Source organism: Sylvia atricapilla, chromosome Z (genome assembly GCF_009819655.1).
Source record: "Sylvia atricapilla isolate bSylAtr1 chromosome Z, bSylAtr1.pri, whole genome shotgun sequence".
Taxonomy (NCBI): Eukaryota; Metazoa; Chordata; class Aves; order Passeriformes; family Sylviidae; genus Sylvia; species Sylvia atricapilla.
In genome coordinates, this window is record NC_089174.1 from 54,571,436 (window position 1) to 54,587,266 (window position 15,831).

The following is a 15,831-nucleotide window of genomic DNA, read 5'->3' on the forward strand; positions in this document are numbered from 1 at the left end:
AATGTGGAGATTTTGTTTCAGTTTTTTAATGGAGCTTTAAGGTTATTGTTTCTTTACTTGTTTTTGTCCCAAATAACTAATGGGTTTTTTTCAAAGAAAAAAATATTCTCTGTTGTTCATAAGGAAATGAAGGGTGAAACTTACTAGGAGCTGGGCTTTTTTTATGTGACCTTTCCTGAGGTGCTAAGTTTTTTAATTTTAATCAGGAAAGCGTGTGTTATTTTTAACAATAAAGAAGGTGGGAAGTACAGCTGTTTGGAAAGCTTTTAGAAGAGCAGGAAAGTATCCCTAAAGACCACTTTCCTTCTTTGATGTAGCTGTGAACTGAGACAGGGAAAGCAGTTCAATGTTGTAGGTGTTTAACTATTTCTGTAACATTAGCTGCTGTTAACTGGGCATTTTGTCTCTAAGCATCCAGTGCAGACAGACAGCCTCTTTCTTTGTGCCACAACGAGTTTTTTCTGGAGTGCAGCCTTGCTCAGGTGTTTCTCTTCCATGTGACCTTGATTAACAATAGCCTGCTTAGTGAGGGATTGGTCATTATAAGTCCCTACCTCAAAGTCCAAGGTTGCCTCACCCCGTTTGACAGCCCTTTGTCTGCAGGTGTAATGCTGTGGCTCTTTTTTTTTGCAGGGTTAGTCTGAGTGATGGCAGTGACAGTGATAGTAGCTCAGCTTCCTCACCGCTGCATCATGATCCAGCACCACCAGTACTGAAAACCAGCAACAGCCAGGTAAAAAAAATGCTTTTTGGCTTTGTATTAGCAGTAGATGAAGTTAACATCAAACTCAAGAGTTTATTGATTCATCTCTTCTCCTCCCCCCCATCAGTATTTACCTAGAAAGATACAGAATTTTTTTACTGCAGTAGAAGACACAATAGATTTTACTTTGCATCAGAGTACTTGTTGCAGATTTGTAAGAGCTAATATGGTTGTTACTTCTGAGGTAGCAACATAGAGTAGTTTGGTTTTTCAAAGAAAATAAAGTAAATTACCTGGAGTTGCAAAATATTCCAGGGACAGATGAGAATTAGTTTTTGGGCGGTACTTAACCCCCAGTAAATAGGACTCTCTAAATATAAAATTAAGTATAAAAACTTAATATTCTTTACAAAACAAAATACACCATTTGTCAGTTATTTTAAGGAGAGATGATTCATTCCCAGTGTCAATTGTATCATACGCAAAGCTGTTAGGACGCATACTGGCAATAAATGGCTACCTACAGTTATGATATAGTTAAAATAGTGTCTAGGTGCATTAACACAAGTTCGTGGTTTAAAGGGTGAGTTTCATGGGTGGGTCTTTTCTATATCTCTTTTTTATAATTGCTTCAATTATCTGGCAGATATTATTTACTTGCCCTTGCTTTTCTATTAAGATTTCCAATACAAGATAGAGTACAAACCCCAAATATTATTAGTCATGTTAGCTAAGTTCAAATACACTGTGGAGGAAAAAAACCCCAAAAACTAGGAAGTATTTTATGCACAGAGAGAAGGCAATTCCCTGTCCAGAAAATATTCTTATTTTCTACCACTGTAGGCTCTTCTAAGTTTTCTGTCCAAAAGTTACAAGTTTTTAAGAGCTAGTCTTGATGTTAAAAAGTTGTCTGTAGGGGTGAAGAGTATTGCACAAGGAGAATAAAACAATGTCTGCGGATTGTTGTTTAATGAAGACTGGTTTCCAAACAGCCAATGCAATTGTTAAGTAGTGTTTAAGTATGTTCTCAATATCAGCACCCCACTTAGTCACATCTTTTGAGTTTCTTTGCCTGTTGATGATATAGTAAAAGGTCTACCTCCATGTAAAGCGCTGCAAACAATAGCTGTGTGTCAGCTAAAATACCTTCAGATAACTTCTTCCATTTCTTTATTGAACTAAATTTTTTAACCAAGCTGTAAATTGGAAATTTCTGGAAGCATTGTGAGAATTTAAATTGTGTGAACTATAGCCACATTTGAAATCTTTTCTTGGTAGCTCAGTGCTGCCAGGATGATACCTTCTAATGATGAAACAAGACTTGTGTTAACTAAGTTCCTTTATAGAACTGAAGAGCTAAGACAGAGTTTGTATTTGTATTAGCTTACTCAGATATGATTAGTGCTGTATCTCATCTACGGAGTGCTTAAGATGTTAAAATTTAGCTGCATTGAGAGCACTGTAAGGTAGCTGCTCTTTCACATATACTGTGTTCTTGGCAAGGTTCTATTTGAAATCAAGAATTTTCTTTCTGGGAAAACAATAAATGCATGTAAAAGGTACTGAGTCCATGATTCAAGGTTTGATTTTTTGTAGGGTTGGGTGGGGTTTTTTCCCAAGACAAAACTTTTCTGCTACTGGCCTACACAGCAGGAATCTTAGAGGGTGTTGAACAGAAGTGCTAGAATTATTCTTCAAAAATGTATGTTTTGATTCTGAACATGCAACAGTCTTGGTTAAGTAAATCAATAAGGTTAATTCAGATTTTCAGTCGCGCTCTAGAGGGGGGTAGGAAATAGCTGTCTACCAGGTGTATTCTTAAGATGTTGGTCAGCTGAGGGAAGACATATGCAATTTAATTATTTATACCAAAGGAAGGAGAAATGAGAGAGGAGTTGGGGGAAAATGTCGGTAAGGCTTCTAGAAGACTTATTCTTGCATACTTTATTTCCTTGTTTTAATTACTGAGTTTTATCCTGTGTTGTGGCTGTTGGGTATGGTTTTGGAGTTAATCGTGCTAGCGATGTTAGTCTCACTTACAATGAAATGTGAAACATAATCTCCCATTATCTGTGATCACTTAGTTTTCTTTGATGTTTTTCAGAAGACCTGGTTATATTCTAGGTTAGGAATGATATGGTGATTTTTCTTTTAACTTCAAAAAAAAGTTCGTTGCGGAAAAAATGATAGAACAACCAACAGTTCTTTTTCTCCCGAATATTTCTGCCATTAATCAAATCAAGCATGGTGTCCTGCTGCTTGCTGATGTGCTCTTCTTGGATCTGTTTCAGCATTGGATGAAGCAATCTTGGCTTGTGTGAGCAGCCAATAATAATAAATGGGCGTGAGTGGCATTGAAGGAAGGGCACCATATAGGTGCAAAAGAAATTACTGTCAATCACTTTCTTTTTCAGTTGTAACTCATACGGTCGTTTCAAGGACTGTTTTGAAAACCTCTGTTGTCATAGAAAAGAGATAGTATTGAGAGAAAAAAAAAAAACAAAAACAAAACACAGGAAAAGTACAGTGATAGTGTGACATTTCAAAGGCACTGGAGAGGCCCTCAGCACTATTTGAAATTTGAAAGATGGGGAAAAAAGTTTGAGAAAGCTTTCAATGACACAAAATTTCTTTTTTTTAAGGATTAATAATATTGCTGTCACCTTATTCCAGTACCTCTGCATTTTCTGCTGTAAGTTACTTTTTGTTCTGAAAAATATGAGCAATTTATATGGACTAAAGAATGAAAAGCTCAGTTTTGAGTTTTTGTTATTAGCAGCAGAATTTTCCATATATAGTTTTATCCAGTAATGCATTTAATTTTTTACAGTATTTTCTTTCCTTTCCAGATTTTAGAAGTGAAAAGTCCAGTAAAGCAAAACAAAACAGATAAACAAATGAAGAATGGGGATTGTGATAAGGTAAATAACTCTACAATATGATACTAATGCACTTACCAAATTTGCTTACCAAATACCAACCTTTGTTATGGGATGAAAATCTTAGTACTTCTTTGCTTTGGATTCCTTTAGGTGCAGATCTTCCTCTGTTTTCTTTCTGGATTTCTTTTATCTTCTCTCATGTTTTGATTTTTTCCCCTTCTTTTCAATCAGGTGATTTGGCAATTTCACCACTTGGGAATCTTCCATCTATTTATCTACTGTCTGCCATGAGTTTGTTTTGTGTTTCACAGAGGAATGAGATGTAGATGAGAATTCACAGACATATTCCTAGCCCACAAATCAATCAGTTAAGGGGAAAAAAACCTAATCTATTTTCCAGAATCCTTTCTGAAGGCTGTGCATTAGGAAGTGGCAGTGTGATTTAGCATGTTAACTAGAATGATATGAAGCAACTGTCACCATTTAACACTGAAATAGTTTGATTTAAAATCTGTCTACTGGCTATAGTCAAGAGTTCTCAATCCTTCTGGGAGCGACCATAGCACAGTTGCCTACTGTGGACAAGTTTCTCTGAAAGCTTATATTTTGGTGGTATTAGTGTCAATTTTGTGATAACATGAGGCAGAAGGTGGAAGTTGCAGCATCTAGATTTCTTTCTGCACTACCTAGATTTTTAGCACTCTGATATTTTGGGTTGTGTTGTGATTGCTTAGGTTGAATGCCATATCTCTTTCTGCTTACAAGCAAAAAAAACTAAAATATTTGATGGCTCAGGCTGAAGGAGAAGTTGATGATAAGGTAGAGAGGTGGGACATATTTGACATCCCAGGAAAGTGCAGGTGTTCAGCTGTGGATTAATCTTGCTTAGTCTTTATTTTCTTATATCTCCCTGTCGACCCAAAAGAAATAATTACATACCTCTAGAGAGAAAGATTTATTTTATTTTGAGTCTTGGGGTTTGGTTCTTACATAGAAAGATGGCATATGTTTTCTAAAGATGCTGTTTTGCCATCCTCATTCTTTTGATGCTTTTTGGTACCGTTGAGATACAGAGATTATCTTCTACAGCAAATGACCACCTATGAAGATTTCTGTCAGTGTGAAGTATCTTAAAAAAAACCACAAAAATTTTTATTTGTGTTGTATTAAGCTAGAGAATGTCAGACTATTAATAAAAAAAAACACTTAAAGAAGAGTTTTATCTTACCTCAAGTCCTGTGTGCAATTTTGGATTCTGTACTCTAAGAAGGATTTAAAGCTATTAGAGAGCATCCAAAGAGGAGCTGCATAGGCGGGGAAGGGCCTAGAGGGGAAGATTTACAAGGAACTGCTGAGGTCATTTGGTCTGTCCAGCTTGGGAAAGAGAGGCTACAGGGGGAGAAACTCATTGACTGAGGGAGGACCTCCTGAGAGGAACAGGAGGGGTGGGCACTGATCTCTTCTCCATGGTGACCAGCGACAGGACCTGAGGAAATGCCTGAAGCTGGATTGGAGGGGGTTGGATATTAGAAAAAGCTTCTTCACCCAGAGGGTGGCCAGGCCCTGGAATGGGGTCCCCAGCAAACTGGTCACAGCACCAGCCTGACAGAATTCAAGAACTTCAGAAAATGGACAGTGCTCTCAGGCAAAGGCTGTGACCTTTGGCATTGTCCTGTCCAGGAGCTGGACTCAGTGATCCCTCTGGGTCTCTTCCATCTCCTGAGCTGAAAGCTGAGCTGAAAGAATAGAATCCTATTATGTGATTCTAAGATTTCAAATAAGATTTCTATTTGTACTGGTATTGAAGACGTCTGAAGTTTATGAATAACATTGCTACAACTTAATTAACAAGTTGTTTGGGGGGGGGGAATTTGTTTCTAGGCATATCTTGATGAACTAGTAGAGCTCCACAGAAGATTAATGACACTGAGAGAGAGACATGTACTACAGCAGGTGAGAAGCATTCTCATGTACTGTCACAGTATGCTCATTGAAATTCTGAAGTTACATCTATTTTTTTTTTTTTTGGCTTTTATTCAAAGCTTTGTAATCAGTTATCTGTTAAAAGCTCTACTGTCAATTTTAATAGCCTTCAAGCCTGTATAGGTCATAGAAGTCTATTACTTCTTACACTGCAGCTTGGGGGATTTTTTGCTCTTAATAAAGTATGCAACTATGTTGTCTCTCTAAATCATAAATTAAAAAAAAAAAAAGCCTGAGATAATTTTTCACCAGTTTGCTGTAATGTTTCTTAATATATTGTATCAATAATTATGAAAGCAGGATGGGAAGATGGATATAGCTGTGCACTGAGACTTGATAAAAATCTTGTTGCTTCTTTCCTGACAATGACCAGCCTTATCTCAGAAACAATTGAAATGAGTTTTTTTCTATGGCAAGCAGAAAACCTAGAATTCAACTCGAAGCCCACTTTGAAGAAAAATGTAGTATAATTGTTGAATCTTCTGAAGTCACAGAATGAGTAAAATATGAACATGTCCAAACCAAAAAGGCTCCAAATTTATTGAAAAATTATGCAATAGCAAGAGCCAAAAAGTATTCCTGGGTTTGGGTGGTATTGTCAGGTACTATTGGATTGCAAACTCTGAAGATTAAACAGTAACCACAATCAACAAAGTAGGTGCAATTGTAGCACAGATGGTTTTATTATCTTTGACACAATTATACCCCATTTTTTGAGATGTTGTAAAGAGAAAATCTTTTGCCACTTCTAAGTGATGCAATAGCTTGTCGAATTTTTTGACTAAGTGTGTTAACAATATTTTGCAAGCTCCAGCATTAATCACTTTGTTAGTTCAGGTTCCATATTGTGGTTAAAGATGAGAAAAGTATTGAGAGGTCATTGAAAAGGAAGATCTTGGTTAAGCATATTCTTAACTGAACATGAATTCTGGTAGCTTTGTCAGATTTTGTCTTATAACACACAGTGATGCATATTGGTTACTCTTCATGTTTAATGTACTGTTGCCTCCCAAGTTTCCTTTTCCTACAAAGCAAAGCATGCTTTCAGAATGCTGACAGAGCCAAATTTTTATCTCTATCAGGAAATTATTTTGCAGGAGGCTAAAATACAGAATTGCAACACCCTGTCCACTTCACATTATTCATTGATTCTCAAAGAGTTCACATTAACATTGTATCTAGAAAAGCCACCGTGTTGTCTATTCTCACTCAGTCTTTGCTTCTTGGGCACTCATTTGTGCGGTTATCCAAGGCATAGCTTCCGAATGGCATAGCTTCTGATGCATGCCCGTGGCCAGTACTGCTGGCCAGTACTGTACTGCTATTACCAGTGCAGAACAGACATTGTCCCATCCTGGGCAGTCAGGCCATGAACTCAGCTTTCACTGGGGCTGTTTTGACAGCCTGCAGACCATAGGGCTTACGTGGCTTCATGGGGAATTTTGAAAAAGAAAATCAACTCCAAAACATTTTGTGTGGAGCAGATATAAAAACAAGCAAGAAACCTTATTTTCTTTCCCATGATGGTGGTCTAGAACTTCTGAAATCCTGACAGGATAAGCCTGGAGTAGCCAGCCCGATCTGACTCCACAACTGAGTCTGCCCTGAGCAGGGACTGGGACTAGCAAAATCTTTTACAATTGGATTATTTGGCCATCCTAAGAAATGTTTCCAAAGTAAGTAAAGTGCTTCAAGTTGAACCCATCATTCTCTTTCTCACTGGTGGCATTTATTTGGTGATGAGGAAGTATTTTATGCACTAAATTGTGTTCATTCTAATATTGAAATACTGTTATAGTAAGCTTTGTGGGAAATTACTAATACAAGGAAAAATTGTGTGAAAAGAGACATAACTCAGCTGGAAGTTTAGAGTATTCTATTCTGAGTAATTGTAAAAGAGCATTATATTCTTGTGCATTTTAAACTAGACTCTTTTTTTTCTCTTGAGACATTTTTATCAAACCAGAGAAAGTATTTATTCACAAACTTTGCCTCAGAACTTGCATTAGGAGTCAGGCATTCTAATGTTGTAATCCACGATTACTTATACATCATTATTTACATTATGAAAGTTTGGTTGATGTAGGACTGGTGTTGCCTGCCTGGGGGAAATTGTTCTTGCAGATTGTTTCCTGTGTTTCAGAGCATTTGCAGTCTGTTGGTACAGCTCCAGTGAAAGCCAGATTTATGGCCAGGCTATTCAGGCTGGGACAGCGGTTCAGTTCTGCTGGGAGCAGCATACTGCTGGCTACAGAGATCTACCAGGAGTCAGTGGAAAAGCCAAGTTACTTACCTGTTAGCCTGCCTGCACTAGTGAATGGACTATAATGCTGTTGTAAAGCAGAAAAGAGTTTAGTTTTAAAACCTTTAATCCCTTGATATTCTGCAACTTATTAATTCATATGATTTTATCCATTTACAGAAATATCTTTCCAATTATGAATGGATAACTTGCAGACAATGAGTGCTTCTCTTCAGTAAAAATAATCTGCCATCGCATCTTAAATGTCCTTACTGCTTTGTAGTTAATGTAAAATACTTCCATAGTGCACAGAAATTAAAAAGATACAGAGCTGAGAAAGCTTCTTGGAAATAATATGAAATTTCTAGACTAAGAAATACATGCAGACTGTAGAAAGATCAAAGGTGAGAACAGCCAGGTGCAAAACTGCATGACGGGATTGTGGTTACTGCATGAGATGAAGGATCAGATGCAAAAATATGCAAGAGAAAATTGAAGACATCTGCAAGATGTCTTCATTTAGATTTGTTGGTATTGAAGTGGAATGGGGATGGAATTGTGTGTTTCTGAATGGCAGTTGTCATCTTGTTAGTTTATGTTGGTGCAGGTAAGTCTGTTACACAGAGACTTTGAGGGAATTTTCGGAGAAGGAACTTGCAAAAGAACAGTGAAGGCATTGATATTATGTAAAAACACGCACTTTTTAAACTTACATTGAGGGATATGAAGAAGATTTTCTTTTTTAAAGCTTTTTTTTCCAATTTCAGTTGTTACCAAGTACATAGGCATGACAGCAAACAGGAACACAGCCAAATTGGAAATGAGAAAAATGTATCTGTTTGTGAATGTGGTTCTTTCCCAAGAGAGGTATTCTCTTTGAGACACTTTGTTAAAGGAAGCTGAGAAAGAGAGAATGCAAAGAGATGCAGTACTGCACTGCAAGTGCCCACATACACAGTGGAATAATTCTGATGTTACATGCTACTTACAAACCAGAATTGCCCAAGAGGGAGAAGATATGTGAAGAACATTTGATCAAGAAATTAGTCTTATGAACAGTTTTTATATTAATATTGGCAAGACAGAAATTGGTTTGAAATTACATTTACAAACAAATTACATGTTTCATGGTAAAGAAAGTGGTTGGAATTTACAGTGATGGGGCTTAGTCAGATGCAGATGCAGTTAATGCTGCATGTCCAATATATTCAAACTGGGCTGGCTAAAGCAGTGTTTCTAACTGTACATTTTCAGTGCAGAAAATGTTAGCATGAAAGGCAACAATATTTCTGGTAAGATTTTATGTCTTATTTTGAGGCATCAGAAGTCATATCTTCAGCTGGTAAAAGATCTGAAAACCAGTGCATAAGGCAGCATGGACGTAAGAAAGAAATTTAGAATATGCAGCATGGCTGAAAATTATGTTGCTCATGTTCCCAAGGTGCTTAACTTCAGATGGCAACTATCTTCTTAGAATTTTCTGCTAGGGGCAGCTTGGAGGTCTGGAAACTATCACATGGCCTAAAACCCTCTATAAATTGAAAAATGACTGTCATTAGTTGCACTTTGGCTTCCTTATACAAACACACTCACTTGCTTGTTTAAAGGCTGATAAATAGTTATACTATGATGGATAATGATGAAACTGAGCTGGAGAGACATTATGTAAACAGAGACATAATTTACAGCATAAAAGCAGAGCTTATGCAGCAGGAACAAATTGGATATTTTTGTTCTTTGCAGCCTGAGCCTCAGAATAAAACATTTTAATGCTGTTTTTAATGTTAGAACTGTCAGACATCCTAGCAACTAATCTCAACCTTTTATTCTTTTAGAAGAATTTCTGAATAGCGCAAATATCTATATGCTAATACTGTAAGTCATGAATTCCTCATTGACTAGCACACAGGCAGGTGTTTTTCATTGAGCTGTCTGGGTTTATCTTGATACATTTTTTTACATCCATTAGAGCCTTTGGGGTTCATTTCAGTCATTTGCCAGGTGCCCAGACACAGTGACTGTATCTCTTGGGGGCTGGATGAGGGATCTGTCTAAAATGTTTGTGTTTGCCTTGACCAAGAGCTTAAAAGCCCAAAGCAGAACCTGATCAGTAGAAGTCCTTATCCATTTCTTAAAATATGCAGCACTGTTTAAAAATACATGTGTTAACACTTTCACATAATCTTTGTTTCTAAAATCAGGTATATTGCAGTGGGGGTTACTAGGGGTGATATTCTTCCACAGTAACAAAAGAACGCAATAGACGGAGTTGTTCAGTGTAGCTGCATTTTCCTGGCCTTTGCTTCTCTAAGCTTGTGCAGCCATTTATTTGTCTCACAGTGGATATTTAGATAGTAAGCCCAAGATTAGATTCCACACTTTACAAAAAAAGGCTGAATTGACTACATACCCTTGCTTAGATGAGGCTCAAGAGAGTGCCAAAAATTAGAATCATAATACGTATCGAAGTTTGCTTCTGGTATCAGTTTTTTCCCATTGGATTATTTTTTTCCTCATGCCAATTGCAGAACAGTAGGAGATGGAAAATGTTACAAGAATCTGTGACTCAACAAGAGGACAAATGAAGTTAGTAATTTTAGATGAAGAATTCCTGTATGAAAAATATTGAAAGCAAGAGGTACAGATTTAAATTATTTGCTAATAAAACTGGATTTTTTCCAGGCACTTTCAGAATGTTGGACAGCTGCAAACCAAATTAAACAGCTTTTATTTTTATTTTTCCCACCTTTGAAAATAAAGGGTGATTGAAAAGGGAGATTTTTATTGTAACAAGCATTTCCCTTTTATTATTTTATCCTGTGTCCATTCTATTTGTTCTGTCCTGGGCTGTGTCATTCCATGCCTGACAATACACATTTTGTATTTCATTTATCATCAACACAGTCTTTACTTCTGTCATCTAAGAAGAAAAAATATCTGTTTATATAATGACATGGAGAATGGAAACCTACAAAATATTTAGTTTAAATTCACTGTCCTTTCTGAAGTTGGTTATTCCTGCCAGATTTGTCATTTTAAAGGTACATTCTGTAACCCATATGTGCATACATCTGTATCTCCTCCAGCTGTGGAAAAGAAATTGTGGTCAGAGTAATAAAGCTCAAAACAATCAAGGAATATCTCACAGTTGTGTTTCAGTGGAGGTGTACGTGGAAGCCCCAGAACTAAATGGGTTTCCAATTGGAGGTTGCAGACAGGATTTGGAGCATAGCCCAAGTGCTGCATGAGGGGTGGTTGGAAAGACTGAGAAGAACAGTGTTGTTCTGTCAGTTCATGAGCTGCCCAGAGGCTACTTTAGAGTGGGGTGCCTTTTGGTGTGCTTTTGGCATGTCTATCTCATGGAATGAAACAGCACATAAGAGATTTATAGCAGCCGTGTGTTGGCACTGTGTTAGCCCTCTCTGACAGATAGTGCTTTGGTTTTTCAAGGTGCTTGGGTGTTTTTTTCAAGGTAGGTGTGCATCCTGGAATTTAACATATCTGGAGTTATTTTTGCAGCAATTCCATGTTGAGTATGACCACTCTTCAAAAATACAGACTACAGTTTAGAGACTAAAAATGTCACAATTGCAGAAGGGCACAAGTTAGGTATCTACTACTGATTTCACAGAATTGGAGGATGGTTAAGGTTGGAAGAAATCTTAAGAGGTCACAGTGACACGTAGAGCCAGTTGGCTGGGACTATGTCATATGACTTTGGAAAACTCCAAGGATGAAGACCCCACAGCCTAAGTGATGTTATGGTCGTGCTGGGGAGTCCTTCCATGGTTGATTTGGCTAAAAAAAACCCCAAAACAAACAACTCTATTACTCAGAAAGTAACTCCTAGTGTGTGAACTAACAGTTCATGTAAGAGCTCTTGTATATATACGTTTTCTTTTTAATGTGGACTGGCCTCTCTAAGGATTTATTTCTTTTCATTGCTTGCAGAAAGGCTTACGCCATTTATTTCCTAATGTAACCTGCTTAGTAACTATACACACAATAAATATTCCAGAAATCTATCTGGGATTTTAAAAATTATTTGTTTGAGGTTAAGGGTATACTGTTGCCCTCTCCCCCCTGTCTCTCTTTTTTAGAACTGAATTAGAAAATAAGCAGATTTTCTTTGAACATTTGAAAAATATGTTGTCAATGTTGATGTTTGCTGGAACATTAGATGGGTATGCTGACATTACGGTTGATGATGATCTAAAAAAAAAAAAACCCAAGGTACTGTAATCTGGACGGTAATGCATGTCAGGAAGTTGAATGATAAGGATAAAGGTAAAACCTGCAAGTTCTGGGGCAATTTGGCTTATGTTAGGCCTTTGGCATTTGGCTCATGTTAGGTCATATGGTACTTGTTTATACTTACAGAGGGTATGTAAAACTTCTGGAATTTCCAACTGCATCTTTTCTTTTCTTTCAGATAGTAAATCTTATAGAAGAAACTGGACACTTTCATATCACAAATACAACCTTTGACTTTGATCTTTGTTCACTGGACAAAACCACAGTCCGTAAACTACAGAGTTATCTGGAAACATCTGGGACCTCCTGAGGATTCAACATATGACTGTGTGTCAAAAACTGTTCTTTAAATGATGTATGCAGAACGATGCGACCAAAAGGGAGGGTGAAAAAACAAAACCCTCTTCAGTTTTTATTTTTTCTCAAAGCCAGTCTCTTGATAAGGGAGAGAAAAAAAAAAAGTCACCAGACTCAGAGGACCACTCTTCTCAAGAAGAAAATGCTCTGGAAGTTTGCCTGGATAGCCTTGAAAAACACAGAGAAACAAACAAAAATACTTGTTCTTAATGAATGTGTATGGTATCATGTATCTCTCTCTGTGGTGTTCAAGTCCACAAGATGAATGCATGTTCAACACACTGCCTTACTATGTAACTGATCTATTTATTATTGCATACATTTATCCTAAAGTCAATGAGTCACTCAGTGACACTACTAGATACTGCAAGAAGTGGGGTCCCTTGTGTGGTCTTTTGATGCAGTACTTTCACAAGCCTAGTAAAATGCCACTTCTTGCTATCTTTCTCTAGTCAATTGAAACACTACAGTCTTGATTCCACCTCTGCAATTCCAGGAAACAAGATACAAACTTGGCAACCAAGCAGTGGTCCTATATTTCATTTCCTGTCTATCACAGTGGGTTGGACCACAGAAAGTTGGACTGCAGGTCCTTGGTTTTATCCACTTATTGACATTGACCATGGTTCAAAAGTGCACCAAATAGGTTTCATATGACTTGCTGTCTAGCCTCAGTGAATAAACCAATAAGACTGCTAACAAAAAATGTTATGCATACTGTCCTAAACCTGGCAACTCTTGCAGTCTACATTCTTGTGTCCGTTTAAATGTTGCAAAGCTAAATATATATTAGAGTGAAAGTGTTCTGCAGGAGCTCACAATAAAAGAAAAAGCAATGGTCCTGTTTTTAAAGAAAATGTTGTAGAAAATTCTTAATTTGGAGCTATTTATTATTTCAAGTTTCAACACTCTTCTGGTGCCAGTGTGTGACTTGCTACTACCATAAAACTTCCTGCATAACATTTTTGTTTGTTCATATAGTATATGATCTGCTTAGATTGTTTTGGGGATTTTTTTCTGATTTAATTAGTTTTTTTACAACTGCTAAATTAAAACCTTTTATTTGAAAAGAAAAAAAAGGTTGTTATACAGTTAAATAAATACATGGAATAAATACATGTATGAGATCATCTGTATGTGTGTGTTTATATATACAAGTATACCACACCTGTATATATATATATATATATACACACACAGATACGTGCACATATGCTTTTCAAACTTTCCAGGTTTTGGTATCTGTTTGATAACCTTATTGTATTTCCAGAAGAATTTCTTGTCTATGAAAATGATTATTCTTTCATACCATCCATTATTTCTTAAAATCAGAATTCTTATTTGTGCATAGTCAAATGAGAGGATGAGCACTCAGTTTCACATCAATGCTTCATGCTCTCATGTTGCTGATGTTTTCTTGATGAAATCATTAGCTTTATATTAAAAATCCAAATTCCTAAATTAAAAGAGAAAATAATAATTTTAAAAATACTTCTGGATGCAAAGGTTTATTCAGGTTTACCAGACTAAAAAATGTATCTTGTTGCTAGACAGGCCAGTATGTCATGTGTATGCTTATATGCCACATGTAGTCTCTATGTGTAGAGCTAAACAGTAGTATCTTTATGACTTACTGTTTCATGTGCACTTTGTGCAGCACTGAAAAACTATTGGGGTTATTTCTTATTCAGATGGTAAATCTTAATACTGTTTCTTTAAGTCCAAAGAAAATTTTACACTTTACTCTTTTTGAAAGGGCACGATACGTATTGGGTTGAGGGGCTTATTTCTTATTTAAAATGTTGTTTGATCATACTCCGCAGGAAGTCCTCCTTAGGCTTCTGAAGAATAAGTGTACTTTTTCAGTAATGTTATGACTCTTATTGATGATTGGCATGAAGCATACTTGAAGCATTATGTTGTTCTTTTAAGTCCATGTCTTAATGTGCAATTGGGGAGGGGATGGAGGAGTGGGCTTGTAATGTTAACTTTACTATTGACAGAAGGCAGGTGACGATGGGGAAGGGAAAAGGGGTGCATGTAAAGGGGATAAACTTCAATTTTTATTGATTGTTTTATATAAAGATGTTTGGTAATCTAAGAGCAACCTTAAAACCTTTGGTCTACAAATGTGTGTTCAACTTTCCTGTCTTTTAGTTATACCAGATGTATATGGAAATTTGTCCATTTAGACTTTTCTAATTAAGTCTTGTGGTAAAGACTCATTGAGTTTCAGAAGGGGATACTTCTAGTACGACTATTGCACTGTTTTTTTAGAAATGGTGAAATGAATCATTTTACCCTTAAAAATACCAGATAAACTTTATTGTACACTGAGAACAGGGGTGGAGGAAAAGAGAAACTAGGTGAATAGGCATAAAAGAGAGATGAGATCAATTGCAGTATCAAATCAGTGCTGAATTTCATGCAAACTGTGGATGATCCTTAAACTCTTAAAATTTTTAATTCAATGGGAGAGAGAAAATTGGTGTCAATGTGTGTGTTGACTTTTTCACAAACCTTTTGATAGAAATAGAGTGACTAAGTTTTGATCTAAATTTTAAAGTTAGCTATTTTCATCTAATTTTGTATGCAGAAACAAAATAAATCTATGTTCACCTAATTTCAGACATTCAGATATTCACATTTCTCTTAAGGAAAAACAGGAAGATACCCTTCCAAGTCTTTAACATCTATAAGCATTGATCTTTGGGATGGGTTAAAGTGTTTTGGCAACAAATGTTTTGAGGTTTTTCTTAACATAAAGCTGTTTAAAACAGCTATATGAGAGGATTTGGACCAGACAGACAGAGATTAGCAGTAAGTTCCAATATCTAGAGTAATTCTCAGCATGAGTCACTGTTAATAGAGCCATAGTTGTATCCGGTAGCAAAGACAGTTTTCTCACTAGTAACTTTGCTCCTCAGAAAGTGGATGTCCAATTGAGTAGACAATTTTTAAAATTTTTTAATTCAATTTTTCTTTTTTTTTTTTTACAAATTCTATTCAGCTGAGAGGCTTTTATGAAGCTTTCAGTATCATCTAATTTAAAGGCCATCTTAGTCCATGCTAAAAAAAAAAGAGCTAGAAACGAGGAAGGGGCCTTCTTTCCTCCTCTCGTACACTGAAGTGAAGAGAGTCTTCTGAGGTAAAGCTTAAGTCCATGCTCAGTCTTCAGCTTTGGCCTGTAAGAAATAGTTTATCATTTCTCTCTCTCTTCATTGGTTTGGTGTTTTTAGGAAAAGTCTATGCTTTCAATTTCAGAAACAAAATGCACTCAGTACAGTGCATTTGGAGAGCCCAGTATATTTCTATTAAAAGTTTCTTTTAGTCTCTGGGAAGGAAATTACAAGTTCTTGGGTTTTGCCTGACCCATTGTTCTTTCCCATTCTCGCAGTGAAATAAAGTAC

At 36.5% G+C, this 15,831-nt stretch overlaps 1 protein-coding gene across 1 annotated transcript in view; it reads left to right on the top strand.

Moving 5' to 3' along the window:
• MLLT3 (MLLT3 super elongation complex subunit) overlaps positions 1–15,404 on the top strand; it is a 130,774-nt gene extending 115,370 nt beyond the window's left edge. The window contains 4 exon segments of the mRNA XM_066339997.1: positions 634–733; positions 3,553–3,624; positions 5,467–5,538; positions 12,243–15,404. Of these exon segments, the coding sequence (XP_066196094.1) occupies positions 634–733; positions 3,553–3,624; positions 5,467–5,538; positions 12,243–12,374 (376 nt within the window). The 3' untranslated portion in view covers positions 12,375–15,404.
• The last annotated feature ends 427 nt before the right edge of the window (positions 15,405–15,831 follow it).